General features: G+C 52.4%; 2 protein-coding genes across 2 annotated transcripts; both read left to right on the top strand.

The window, feature by feature from the left end:
- The first annotated feature begins 296 nt into the window (after positions 1-296).
- On the top strand, positions 297-1,947 carry pomk (protein O-mannose kinase). The gene is made up of 2 exons (XM_056432925.1): positions 297-703; positions 1,117-1,947. The coding sequence occupies exons 1-2, from the start codon at positions 434-436 to the stop codon at positions 1,885-1,887; spliced, it is 1,041 nt and encodes a 346-aa protein (XP_056288900.1). The 5' UTR covers positions 297-433; the 3' UTR covers positions 1,888-1,947.
- Positions 1,948-6,783: 4,836 nt separating this feature from the next.
- Positions 6,784-10,773, top strand: macir (macrophage immunometabolism regulator). The gene is made up of 2 exons (XM_056432926.1): positions 6,784-7,446; positions 9,400-10,773. Exon 2 carries the CDS (start codon positions 9,414-9,416, stop codon positions 10,026-10,028), a length of 615 nt encoding a protein of 204 aa, XP_056288901.1. The 5' UTR covers positions 6,784-7,446; positions 9,400-9,413; the 3' UTR covers positions 10,029-10,773.
- The last annotated feature ends 3,633 nt before the right edge of the window (positions 10,774-14,406 follow it).

The following is a 14,406-nucleotide window of genomic DNA, read 5'->3' as shown; positions in this document are numbered from 1 at the left end:
GATGCTTGTCTCATGAAGTATCCTTGTGGTCTCCTCCTGAGGACAGAGGATGCTTGTCTCATGAAGTATCCTTGTGGTCTCCTCCTGAGGACAGAGGATGCTTGTCTCATGAAGTATCCTTGTGGTCTCCTCCCTGAGGACAGAGGATGCTTGTCTCATGAAGTATCCTTGTGGTCTCCTCCCTGAGGACAGAGGATGCTTGTCTCATGAAGTATCCTTGTGGTCTCCCTAAGGACAGAGGATGCTTGTCTCATGAAGTATCCTTGTGGTCTCCTCCCTGAGGACAGAGGATGCTTGTCTCATGAAGTATCCTTGTGGTCTCCTCCCTGAGGACAGAGGATGCTTGTCTCATGAAGTATCCTTGTGGTCTCCTCCCTGAGGACAGAGGATGCTTGTCTCATGAAGTATCCTTGTGTTCTCCTCGCTGTTGCAGATGCCGGCCACCAGGGGGCGCTCCATGTCCCACGGCGTCCCCGTGGTGGGGGTCTGCCTGGCCGCGCTGTTGCTCAGCAACGCCCTGCTCTACCTGTACCTGGAGTCCTTGTACCAGGCGGAGGAGCCGCTAGGCCCCGCCCCCCTCGGCTGTGGCCCTCGGAGCTTCAAGATGGCGCCCATGAGGAACTGCACCGCCTGGCTGCAGTGCGCCCAGGTCCAGCAGGAGGTCCGCCGGCTGAAGCTGATTGGACAAGGAGCCGTGAAGAAGGTACTTGTATAACGTGTACTTAATACTGTGAACTTAATACTGTGTACTTAATACTGTGTACTTAATACTGTGAACTTTATACTGTGTACTTAATACTGTGTCCTTTATTCTGTGTACTTAATACTGTGTACTTTATACTGTGTACTTAATACTGTGTACTTAATACTGTGTCCTTTATTCTGTACTTAATACTGTGTACTTAATACTGTGAACTTAATATTGTGTACTTTATTCTGTGTACTTTATACTGTGAACTTTATACTGTGTACTTAATACTGTGAACTTTATACTTTATACTGTGTATTATAAGTGTGTGTATATAAATTATTTGTATATATCTATATGATGTGTATATATATTATAATAATGTGTATATTATACTATGCATATATCACACTTCACTCCCCCCCCAGGTGTACCTGGCCGAGTGGCGGGGGCAGAAGGTGGCTCTGTCCCAGCTGTCCTCTCTGGAGTACCAAGAGGACTTCCTCCATGGCCTGTCCATGCTGCAGGCCCTGCAGGGGCCCCTGGTGGTGCAGCTGGTGGGGTTCTGCCTCCAAGACCACACCCAGGTCACGGAGCTCCACCCGCTCGGCCCCTTACTGAACCTGGACGCCGTCCTTGCTCAAGAGCGCCACCGGCAGCACGACGGCTGGCGGACGCGCCTGCTGCTGGCCGTGGACTACGTGTCCGTCCTCCGGTTCCTCCACGGCAGCCCGGCGGGCCGGAGGGTCATGTGTGACTCCAGCAGCCTGGAGAAGACCCTGTCGCAGTTCCTGCTGACCACCGACTTCCACCTGGTGGTCAACGACCTGGACGCGCTGCCAGAGGTGGACCGGGCCAGAGGCCTGCTGGTGAAGTGTGGCCACCGGGAGCTCAGCGGGGACTTCGTGGCCCCGGAGCAGCGCTGGCCTCTCGGGGCCACCGGGGAGCCGTTCTCGGACCGGCTCATGCCCGAGTACGACGAGACCACCGACATCTGGAAGATCCCCGACGTGACCCGGTTCCTCATGGGGAGGGTCCCTGGAGGGGATGTAGTCCACTTCCATCTCTTTCAGATCCATGAGCAGTGTAAGAAGGAAGACCCCAAGCGCCGCCCCTCAGCCCTGGACGTACTGACGGTGTACCAATCGGTGTACAGCAGCATGGTGCGGGACAACGCTGGCCTGAGGGACATGCTGTAGACCAATCGGTGGCTGGAGATCAAAACTCTGACTTGTGCAATAAAAGGTTGAGCTTTACAATGTTGTGCCCTTCCTTGACTGGGTCAACTCCCAGACCCTGGCTTCATGAACTGGGTCAACTCCCAGACCCTGGCTTCATGAACTGGGTCAACTCCCAGACCCTGGCTTCATGAACTGGGTCAACTCCCAGACCCTGGGTTCATGAACTGGGTCAACTCCCAGACCCTGGGTTCATGAACTGGGTCAACTCCCAGACCCTGGCTTCATGAACTGGGTCAACTCCCAGACCCTGGGTTCATGAACTGGGTCAACTCCCAGACCCTGGGTTCATGAACTGGGTCAACTCCCAGACCCTGGGTTCATGAACTGGGTCAACTCCCAGACCCTGGCTTCATGAACTGGGTCAACTCCCAGACCCTGGCTTCATGAACTGGGTCAACTCCCAGACCCTGGCTTCATGAACTGGGTCAACTCCCAGACCCTGGCTTCATGAACTGGGTCAACTCCCAGACCTTGGCTTCATGAACTGGGTCAACTCCCAGACCCTGGCTTCATGAACTGGGTCAACTCCCAGACCCTGGCTTCATGAACTGGGTCAACTCCCAGACCCTGGCTTCATGCTGCTGACAAGAGCATGGATCTGAAAGACCGAGCACAGTGTGAGGAGGGCTCTGTTGAGGGTGAACACCAGGAAAGCTGCAGGTCCAGATGGCATATCTGGGCGAGTACTGAAGACCTGTGCTAACCAGCTAGCTCCAGTGTTCACCACAATATTCAACCTCTCCCTGGCTGAGTCCGTGGTCCCCGCCTGCTTCAAGAGATCCACTATTGTCCCTGTGCCCAAGAATGCTTCTCCAGCATGTATGAATGACTACCGACCGGTGGCCCTCACCTCGGTGGTCATGAAATGCTTTGAGAGGCTGATAAAGGACTACATCTGCGCCTTCCTCCCTTCCTCCATGGACCCGCTGCAGTTTGCTTATCGCCCAAACAGATCCACGGATGATGCTGTCTCCCAGGTACTGCACACCACACTCTCTCATCTGGACAGCCAGAGGGGGCTATGTCAGACTGCTGTTCATTGATTATAGTTCAGCTTTCAACACCATAGTCCCCTCCAGACTGGCCGGCAAGCTGATTGAGCTGGGACTGAACACCCCCTGTGTGCTTGGATCCTGGACTTCCTGACCGCCAGGCCACAGGTGGTCAGGGTGGGCAGACACACCTCCAAATCCCTCACCCTGAACACAGGATCCCCCAGGGTTGCGCCTCAGCCCCTACTGTACTCCCTGTACACACATGACTGTGTGGCCAGGTTCAGCTCCAACACCATCATCAAGTTTGCGGATGACACAGTGGTGGTGGGCCTGATCTCCGACAACGACGAGAAGGCCTACCTGGAGGAAGTTGCTGATCTGTCACTCTGGTGCCAGGACAACAGCCTCATCATGAATGTCACCAAAACTAAGGAGCTGATTGTGGACTTTAGGAGGGTACAACAACAGAGGACGTACTCACCACTGGGGATTAACGGGACTACTGTGGAGAGGGTGAGCGGTATAAATACCTGGGAGTCCACATCACCGAGGATCTGACATGGTCAACGAACACAGACACTCTGGTGAGAAAGGCAAGGCAGCGCCTCTACCACCTCAGGCAGCTGAGGAAATTTAAAGTTTCCCAGAGGATCCTTCAGTCCTTCTACTCTGGAGCTGTAGAGAGCGTCCTGACAGGAAGCATCACAGCCTGGTTTGGCAACTGCTCCGCTCAGGACAGGAAGGCTCTGCAGAGAGTAGTGCGTTCGGCTGAGCGCACTATTGAACTACACTCCCACCCTGCAGGACTTGTACACCAGGAGGTGCAGAACCAGAGCCGCAGGATCATGAAGGATCCTCACCACCCCAACAACAGACTGTTTCAGCTGCTGCGGTCAGGCAGGCGCCTCCGTAGTCACGCTGCAAGAACAGAGAGACTGAGACGGAGTTTCTTTCCTCAGGCCATCAGGATTGTGAACTCCGACCTCACCAGGACCCCCACATAGACCCACACAACTGCCCCTCTTAGGCACACACACACACACACACACTTACTGTAAATATTGTGTTGTTTTTTATTTGTAAATAGTGTGTACTTGTTGCCCTTGCACATTCCTGCTGAGCATTGCCACTTTCATTTCACTGCACACCCTGTGTGTGTATGTGACAAATAAAACATCTTGAATCTTGAATCTTGAAATGTTCAGGGTCTTGAAGTCTCCCCTCAGCAGCAGCGTATCAGTTCGGGGATGTCTCTGAGCGTACTCGCCAGATAGCTGTAGAAGGCCTCCTTATTCTCTTCGGTGTTTGTCAAAGTTGGAGCGTACGTGTGTAGTGATCTCCTCAGTGTGTAGTGATCTACTCAGTGTGTAGTGATCTCCTCAGTGTGTAGTGATCTCGGTGTGTAGTGATCTCGGTGTGTAGTGATCTCGGTGTGTAGTGATCTCGGTGTGTAGTGATCTCGGTGTGTAGTGATCTCGGTGTGTAGTGATCTCAGTGTGTAGTGATCTCAGTGTGTAGTGATCTCAGTGTGTAGTGATCTCAGTGTGTAGTGATCTCAGTGTGTAGTGATCTCAGTGTGTAGTGATCTCCTCAGTGTGTAGTGATCTCCTCAGTGTGTAGGGGGACCTGGTCTCACGTGACCTGGTCTAGGGGGACCTGGTCTAACGGGACCTGGTCTAGGGGGACCTGGTTTAACGGGACCTGGTCTAGGGGGACCTGGTCTAACGTGACCTGGTCTAACAGGACCTGGTCTAATGGGACCTGGTCAAACGTGACCTGGTCTAGGGGGACCTGGTCTAACGTGACCTGGTCTAACGGGACCTGGTCTAACGTGACCTGGTCTAACGGGACCTGGTCTAGGGGGACCTGGTCTAACGTGACCTGGTCTAACGGGACCTGGTCTAGGGGGACCTGGTCTAACGTGACCTGGTCTAACAGGACCTGGTCTAACGGGACCTGGTCTAGGGGGACCTGGTCTAATGGGACCTGGTCGAACGTGACCTGGTCTAGGGGGACCTGGTCTAACGTGACCTGGTCTAGGGGGACCTGGTCTAATGGGACCTGGTCTAGGGGGACCTGGTCTAATGGGACCTGGTCTAACGTGACCTGGTCTAGGGGGACCTGGTCTAATGTGACCTGGTCTAACGGGACCTGGTCTAGGGGGACCTGGTCTAACATGACCTGGTCTAGCGGGACCTGGTCTAACGGGACCTGGTCTAACGGGACCTGGTCTAACAGAACCTGGTCTAGGGGGACCTGGTCAAACGGGACCTAGTCTAGGGGGACCTGGTCTAACGTGACCTGGTCTAATGTGACCTGGTCTAACGTGACCTGGTCTAACGTGACCTGGTCTAGGGGGACCTGGTCTAACGTGACCTGGTCTAACGGGACCTGGTCTGGTCTAACGGACCTGGTCTAACGGGACCTGGTCTAACGTGACCTGGTCTAGGGACCTGGTCTAACGGGACCTGGTCTAACGTGACCTGGTCTAGGGACCTGGTCTGCGTGACCTGGTCTAGGGGACCTGGTCTAACGTGACCTGGTCTAACGGACCTGGTCTAACGTGACCTGGACCTGGTCTAATGTGACCCGGTCTAACGTGACCTGGTCTAATGTGACCTGGTCTAACGTGACCTGGTCTAACGTGACCTGGTCTAGGGGGACCTGGTCTAACGTGACCTGGTCTAACGGGACCTGGTCTAGGGGGACCTGGTCTAACGTGACCTGGTCTAACGGGACCTGGTCTAACGTGACCTGGTCTAGGGGGACCTGGTCTAACGGGACCTGGTCTAACGTGACCTGGTCTAACGGGACCTGGTCTAACAGAACCTGGTCTAGGGGGACCTGGTCTAACGGGACCTAGTCTAGGGGCACCAGGTCTAATGGGACCTGGTCTAGGGGGACCTGGTCTAGGGGGACCTGGTCTAATGTGACCTGGTCTAACGGGACCTGGTCTAGGGGGACCTGGTCTAACGGGACCTGGTCTAACGGACCTGGTCTAGGGGGACCTGGTCTAACGGGACCTGGTCTAACATGACCTGGTCTAACGGGACCTGGTCTAACGTGACCTGGTCTAACGGGACCTGGTCTAACGTGTCCTGGTCTAACGGGACCTGGTCTAACGGGACCTGGTCTAACGTGACCTGGTCTAACGGGACCTGGTCTAACAGAACCTGGTCTAGGGGGACCTGGTCAAACGGGACCTAGTCTAGGGGGACCTGGTCTAACGTGACCTGGTCTAACGTGACCTGGTCTAACGGGACCTGGTCTAACGTGACCTGGTCTAGGGGGACCTGGTCTAACGTGACCTGGTCTAGCGGGACCTGGTCTAACGTGACCTGGTCTAACGTGTCCTGGTCTAACGGGACCTGGTCTAACGGGACCTAGTCTAACGTGACCTGGTCTAACGGGACCTGGTCTAACGGGACCTGGTCTAACGTGACCTGGTCTAACGGGACCTGGTCTAGGGGGACCTGGTCTAACGTGACCTGGTCTAACGTGACCTGGTCTAGGGGGACCTGGTCTAACGTGACCTGGTCTAACGGGACCTGGTCTAACGGGACCTGGTCTAGGGGGACCTGGTCTAACGGGACCTGGTCTAACGTGACCTGGTCTAACGTGACCTGGTCTAACGGGACCTGGTCTAACAGAACCTGGTCTAGGGGGACCTGGTCTAACGGGACCTAGTCTAGGGGCACCAGGTCTAATGGGACCTGGTCTAGGGGGACCTGGTCTAGGGGGACCTGGTCTAATGTGACCTGGTCTAACGGGACCTGGTCTAGGGGGACCTGGTCTAACGGGACCTGGTCTAACGGACCTGGTCTAGGGGGACCTGGTCTAACGGGACCTGGTCTAACATGACCTGGTCTAACGGGACCTGGTCTAATGTGACCTGGTCTAACGGGACCTGGTCTAGGGGGACCTGGTCTAACGTGACCTGGTCTAGGGGGACCTGGGCTAATGTGACCTGGTCTAACGGGACCTGGTCTAGGGGGACCTGGTCTAACGTGACCTGGTCTAGGGGGACCTGGTCTAAGTCTTTATGAAACAACTCATTACAGGGAAATGTTATAACCTCACTCCCTGGAAACGGGCGCCACCTTGTGGCATAAATGGTACTTCAATCAAGCCATGCTTTCTGCAACACCAGATATGACGTCACACCAGATATGACGTCACAACAACCTCACATGTACAGATCCTTCAGAATAATGTCTCACATTTGTAATAGTCAATACAATCATCGAACGCGTGTTTCACACACACACCTCTCCCGCTGACCGTGATGACCACAACATGACGTCACTTAAAGAGCAGCTCAGCTTGATGCTCCTTCTCTTCATCTTTACACAACTCTCGTGACCGTGGCAGCAGCGATACATGCACAGCAGGTATCAGAAACAGGTTCTCTTATTCTGAAAGTCATACCGGAAGTGGTCCTGTAGCTGAGGAACAGGCGTGAGGCGGAGAAGCAGAGACCTCATCGACCGGAGACCACAGACCGGATCCTCCTCTCAAACAGGTCTGTATGTATTACTGTGTGCGCGCGCGCGTGCGTGTGTTCTGATGCGGATTAATCAACAAGGACCAGGGTCTTGCATCCAAACGCGCCCGTGACGTCATCTGGTCTGGTGAGACCCGGTCACGTTTAACGCATCGCGGCCGCGCACCGGAGAGAGCCGGCCGGTGTTCGTTGTGACAGCCATCTTTGATGATGTAGTCCTTCCCCGGCGGAAAAGGGGCTCGGTTAGTGCGGCAAGGACCCCGTTAATGAGCTCAGAGAGGCTCCTGTGTCCTCAGAGAGGCTCCTGTGTCCCTATGGAGGCTCCTGTGTCCTCATATGGGCTCCTGTGTCCTCATAGAGGCTCCTGTGTCCTCATAGAGGCTCCTGTGTCCCTATGGAGGCTCCTGTGTCCTCATAGAGGCTCCTGTGTCCCTATGGAGGCTCCTGTGTCCTCATAGAGGCTCCTGTGTCCTCATATGGGCTCCTGTGTCCTCAGAGAGGCTCCTGTGTCCTCATATGGGCTCCTGTGTCCTCAGAGAGGCTCCTGTGTCCTCATATGGGCTCCTGTGTCCCTATGGAGGCTCCTGTGTCCTCATATGGGCTCCTGTGTCCTCATATGGGCTCCTGTGTCCTCAGAGAGGCTCCTGTGTCCTCATATGGGCTCCTGTGTCCTCATAGAGGCTCCTGTTTCCTCATAGAGGCTCCTGTGTCCTCATAGAGGCTCCTGTGTCCCTATGGAGGCTCCTGTGTCCTTATGGAGGCTCCTGTGTCCTCATATGGGCTCCTGTGTCCTCAGAGAGGCTCCTGTGTCCTCATATGGGCTCCTGTGTCCTCAGAGAGGCTCCTGTGTCCCTATGGAGGCTTCTGTGTCCTCATATGGGCTCCTGTGTCCTCAGAGAGGCTCCTGTGTCCTCATATGGGCTCCTGTGTCCTCATATGGGCTCCTGTTTCCTCGTAGAGGCTCCTGTGTCCTCATGGAGGCTCCTGTGTCCTCATAGAGGCTCATGTGTCCTCATAGAGGCTCATGTGTCCCTATGGAGGCTCCTGTGTCCTCATAGAGGCTCCTGTGTCCCTATGGAGGCTCCTGTGTCCTCATAGAGAGATTAGGGGTTTGGGGGTTAGGGATTATGGGGTAATGGATTGGGGGTTCGTGGTTAGGGTTTGAGGGTAGGGGATTAGGGGATAGCAGGGTTTTTCCTGCATAGAGAAAATTTGGGCGCGCGCCTAAGCCGTTTTCCCGAGCGCCTATGACAAATCCCGAGCGCCTAAGGCAAAAAAAAGTCAGCGATGGAAAAAATAAATAAATAAATCATCGCTAAGCGAGGCGCGCGCATCACGGCAGAGCTTCGATGCCGGCGCACGCATCGCTCTATCGCGCGAGCCGTGAATTGGCGGGTGGAGATTTCACCCTGTTATAATAGTAGGGGAAGTAGATAAGCGTGTCTTCTTGTCTGATCAATACGCAACTGTGAGGTGCGCGAATGGACCGAGCGGCCAGCTGCTGATCACTCACTCAACAGCCCGACCTGCACGAATAATTTTTGGGAGCACCGAAGACCCATTTTGACCCAGGAAAAACCCTGGATAGGGATTAGGGGGTTAGGGGATAGGGATATGGGGGATAGGGGATATGGATATGGGGGATAGGGATTAGGGGGTTAGGGGATAGGGATTAGGGGGATAGGGATTAGGCTGTTAGGGGATAGGGATTAGGGGATTAGGGGGATAGGGATTAGGGGGTTAGGGGATATGGGGGATAGGGATTAGGGGGATAGGGATTAGGGGATTAGGGGGATATGGATATGGGGGATAGGGATTAGGGGGTTAGGGGATAGGGATTAGGGGGTTAGGGGATAGGGATTCCTCCCTGTCTGGTCGGTAGAGATCAGATGCCACTAGAATCGGAACTCTTTAAGGTCTTCATGGTCGGTGATCCCAGAGGGACTCTAACGTGTTCTTCTCCACCCTCAGTCGTGTCCGTCAGGATGGAAGTGGACCTCAGCGCCGGGTCTCGGGCCCACGGGTCCAGCCTCCCTCCACCTGAAGCCAAAGCCACGTTGAAGCCAGAGGCAGAGAGACCTCGCTGTGCCAGCACCCCGTGCTCCCCCATCCGAGGGTACCAGATCCTCCACATGGATTCAAACTACCTGGTGGGCTTCACCACGGGCGAGGAGCTGCTCAAGCTGGCCCACAGGTGGTCCGAAGGCCCCCCAGAGAAGGGTTCGGTACCCGAGGCCGTGACCGGCTCCGCCGAGAGCCCCGTCCCCAAGTCGGTGGACTCGGGCGTCCACCGGCCTTCACGAGTCTGCAAAGGCAAAAGCCGGTTCTACCAACCCTACGACATCCCCGCCGCCAACGGGCGCCGGCGGCGGCGGATGCCGAGCTCCAGTGAGACCTTCCTCAGGGAGCCGGGGAGGGGTCTGCACGCCCCGCTGCCCCTCTGCCTGCTGAAAGGGAAGAGGGCCCAGTCCAAGTCCCTGGACTACCTTAACCTGGACCGGATCGGCATCAAAGAGTCCTCCGACACCGAGGGGCTGCAGTACCAGCTGCAGCACCTCACCCTGCGGGGGGAGCGCCTGTTCACCAGGAACAAAACTTGAAGGCAGCGCCCCCTGCAGGCGCCGGCCCCCTCTTTGCGAGGTTCACGGGCTCTCGACCTAGAAGATGATTATATGATTATCGGAGTCGGACCTGTACTGGACTCGTACAGTCGTGGAGGATTTCCTAGAACCGCTCCTGAACTGAGGCAGCTGAGCTCAACGATGTGAAGTCTTTACATTTCGCAATAAGTGAAGCTCTTTGTTGACGTGTTGCGGACTGACGGCCCGTCGGCTTCACAGACTGTTTATAAATGACATTTAACTCCATATCCGGAGGACGTGTGTGCTTCACGCACCAGGAAGAGAACCTGTGTATAGATTAGACTTCTAAAGGCGTCACTGAGGTCCAACAGCGCCACCCAGCACCCATGCAGAGCGGTGCGCCTCTAGTTTGGTACTAACCGTGTTTCTGGTCTCATGAGGTCCCTGGGGTTCCGGCCTCATGTGGACCACCTGGTTTTTCCCTGGTGGATGACAGTCAGAGCACCTGGATATCGCTCATTGAGAAGCTCTCCTCGAGCAGAGCACCAGGGGGCCCCCTAGTGGTGTGACCGTGTATGACCTCCTGAGTGTTGTGGGAGGAAATGTGATTTATTTGTTTTCTATGGCACTAAAACTATTTATTGCATTAGCGTGTAACATATGAAGCCTCTGTGCCAACTTAATGTGATGATGAATCTTTAAAAATGAAGTGTGTGTGTGTGCCACCTTATTCATTAATAATAACATTAATTTTCATTCTTAATGTTTGCGTGTTCTTGTCTGTTCACGGTTCAGTCCACGTTGGGGCTGATGATGGTTGTGTTGGTTCTGTTGGTTGTGTTGGTTCTGATGGTTGTGATGGTTCTGATTGTTGTGATGGTTCTGATGGTTGTGTTGGTTGTGATGGTTGTGTTGGTTCTGATGGTTGTGATGGTTGTGATGGTTCTGATTGTTGTGATGGTTCTGATTGTTGTGTTGGTTCTGATGGTTTTGATGGTACTGATTGTTGTGATGGTTGTGATGGTTCTGATTGTTGTGATGGTTGTGTTGGTTCTGATGGTTGTGATGGTTCTGATGTGTTGGTTGTGATGGTTCTGATTGTTGTGATGGTTCTGATTGTTGTGTTGTTTGTGATGGTTTTGATAGTTCTGATTGTTGTGATGGTTCTGATGGTTGTGATGGTTCTGATTGTTATGATGGTTGTGTTGGTTGTGATGGTTCTGATTGTTGTGATGGTTGTGATTGTTGTGTTGGTTGTGATGGTTCTGATGGTTGTGATGGTTCTGATTGTTGTGATGGTTGTGTGTGACACATCCACGCGGAATGAGAGTTGTGATGAACAGTGTCAGTGTGACGCGCTCCAGACCCCGGAGGAGCATTTACATCCACTGAGGGACACCTGAAGGCAACATGTGACCTGCAGCGGACACGCAACGAGTCATGAACACACCAAGCAAGACCAAAGCGCCACAACAACGTCACAACAACGTGACATCACAACAATGTGACAACATCACAACGTCACAACAACTTGACATCACAACAACAATGTCACAACATCACAACAACGTGACATCACAACAACGTCACAACAACATCACAACAATGTCAGAACGTCACAACACAACAGCATCACAACAACTACGTCAGAACATCACAATGTCAAAACAACATCACAACAATGCCAGAACAACATCACAACGTCAAAACAACATCACAACACGTCACAACACAACAACATCACAACAACGTCAGAACGTCACAACACAACAGCATCACAACGTCACAACATCACGTCACAACACATCACAACAACGTCACGTCAGAACGTAACAACACAACAGCATCACAACAACATCAGAACAACATCACAATGTCAAAACAACATCACAACAACGGCACAACAACCTCAGAACGGCACATCACAACGTCACAACAACCTCAGAACGTCACAACAACATCACGTCACACGAGCGAGTGTCACTCAGTCGTCTGCGTAGTTTAACGACTCCTGATAATTAACTTTCACTTTTTATCTTCATCCCAATTAGTTTCCTTCCTTAGTTTAGTTGTCGTCTTGGAGATCTGAACTGAAGGTATGTTCCACTGTACATCACATGTAATGAATGTTAATGAGCATGTTAATGAGCATGCTCATTAACATGCTCATTAACATGTTCGTTAACATGCTCGTTAACATATTAACAAGCTGCTCATGTTGAATCACTACTGGTCACCAGCTGCCCAGCAGAGCAGCCTTATTTGGACATGTCGTTTCTTTGACCTTTCAGAGGGAGTTCACCTGTTCACCTGTTCTGTGTGAAGTCTCTGACCTCTGACCCCTGAAGCCGACCTGTACCCCATGTGACTGTCACCATTAAAGACGCTCTTCACTTCAGGAGAGTCTTTTGTTTCAGAAGGAAAACATCCGGGGGGTTTTACGCCTGGGACGGGTCCTCCAACCGCTGGGTCCAGATGAGGAACCGGTTGGTCGTCCTGCCTGAGAGAGTTCTGTTCTGTCAGAGAGAGTTCTGTTGGAGAGTTCTGTTAGAGAGAGTTCTGTCAGAGAGAGTTCTGTTAGAGAGAGTTCTGTTAGAGAGAGTTCTGTTAGAGTTCTGTGAGAGAGAGTTCTGTGAGAGAGAGTTCTGTTAGAGAGAGTTCTGTCAGAGAGAGTTCTGTTAGAGAGAGTTCTGTTAGAGAGAGTTCTGTCAGAGAGAGTTCTGTCAGAGAGAGTTCTGTTAGAGAGAGTTCTGTGAGAGAGAGTTCTGTGAGAGAGAGTTCTGTTAGAGAGAGTTCTGTCAGAGAGAGTTCTGTCAGAGAGAGTTCTGTTAGAGAGAGTTCTGTTAGAGAGAGTTCTGTCAGAGAGTTCTGTTAGAGAGAGTTCTGTTAGAGTTCTGTTAGAGAGAGTTCTGTGAGAGAGAGTTCTGTGAGAGAGTTCTGTCAGAGAGAGTTCTGTCAGAGAGAGTTCTGTGAGAGAGAGTTCTGTGAGAGAGAGTTCTGTCAGAGAGAGTTCTGTTAGAGAGAGTTCTGTTAGAGAGAGTTCTGTCAGAGAGAGTTCTGTTAGAGAGAGTTCTGTCAGAGAGAGTTCTGTTAGAGAGAGTTCTGTTAGAGAGAGTTCTGTTAGAGAGAGTTCTGTCAGAGAGAGTTCTGTTAGAGTTCTGTTAGAGAGAGTTCTGTGAGAGAGAGTTCTGTGAGAGAGTTCTGTCAGAGAGAGTTCTGTTGGAGAGTTCTGTCAGAGAGAGTTCTGTCAGAGAGAGTTCTGTTAGAGAGAGTTCTGTTGGAGAGTTCTGTCGGAGCCGTTGAGCTGGTCTGAAGTGATCCGGGCTTGTGGGTCTTTGAGGTTGCAGGTTGTAACTGAAGCGTCTCGTGTGCCGAGCGTGGAGGAGCTCAGAGGTAACGGCTCCTGGAGAGACCCGCCCCCGGTTCTGTGAGGTAGAGACCCGCCCCCGGTTCTGTGAGGTAGAGACCCGCCCCCGGTTCTGTGAGGTTTCTCATTCTCCGCATATGAAGACACCATTTTATTGTCTCGTGGTCTTACAGTGAGGAGCGTCTCCATGGCGACGGCCAGCAGATCTCAGGATGCTGGCGTTGATGTTTAATGTCAACAAGCAGTGAAAGAAGATCTCCTCATGTCAGAGGAGGAGGAGGAGGAGGAGGAGGAGTCAGAACACGTTCAGATGACCACAATTTATGAGTTATAGCAAAGCATCAACACATTCATCTTCTAAACAGAACAGAATCCATCACAGCAAAGACGAGATGACGGCTGTCAGACATTGTCTGAGAACTCATGACCTATGACCTATGACATGACCTATGACATGACCTATGACATCCATTTTTTCTGATATTTCAGACCATTTGCCGTGTCTAACGCTTATGGGGGAACGAAATAAGGTTAATGAAAAAAAGCAGCCTCTCGTTATCACATCGCGATCTGTCACTGATCATACGCTGCAAGATATTAATCATTCTCTGTCCAATGTTGACTGGTCTGACCTACAGAACATGACCGTAGACGAAGCCAGTAACGCAGTCACTCGGTCATTTATGAGCATACTGGATCATCACGCCCCTACGAGAACTGTTCGTATTTCTTGCAAGCATGTTATGAGAGAACCCTGGATGACGGTGGGTCTGATGAACTCGATACGCAGGCGTGATCGTCTGTTCAAACTCCAGCTGGGGAAACCAGACAGTCATCCTGCGCGGGCAACATGTCTCACCGACAGAAATATATTAAACAAAGCCAAACGAGACGCAAAACAATTGTACTACTCTAACCTCCTCAATGAATATAAGTACGACTCAAGGAAGACTTGGCGAGTGATTAACTCGATCATTAACAAATCCAACGACAAGTCTCGTATCTCGGATGTATTTTATGTCAATGGCA

Source organism: Pseudoliparis swirei, chromosome 15 (assembly GCF_029220125.1).
Source record: "Pseudoliparis swirei isolate HS2019 ecotype Mariana Trench chromosome 15, NWPU_hadal_v1, whole genome shotgun sequence".
Classification (NCBI taxonomy): Eukaryota; Metazoa; Chordata; class Actinopteri; order Perciformes; family Liparidae; genus Pseudoliparis; species Pseudoliparis swirei.
This window is presented reverse-complemented; position numbering and strand designations above follow the sequence as displayed.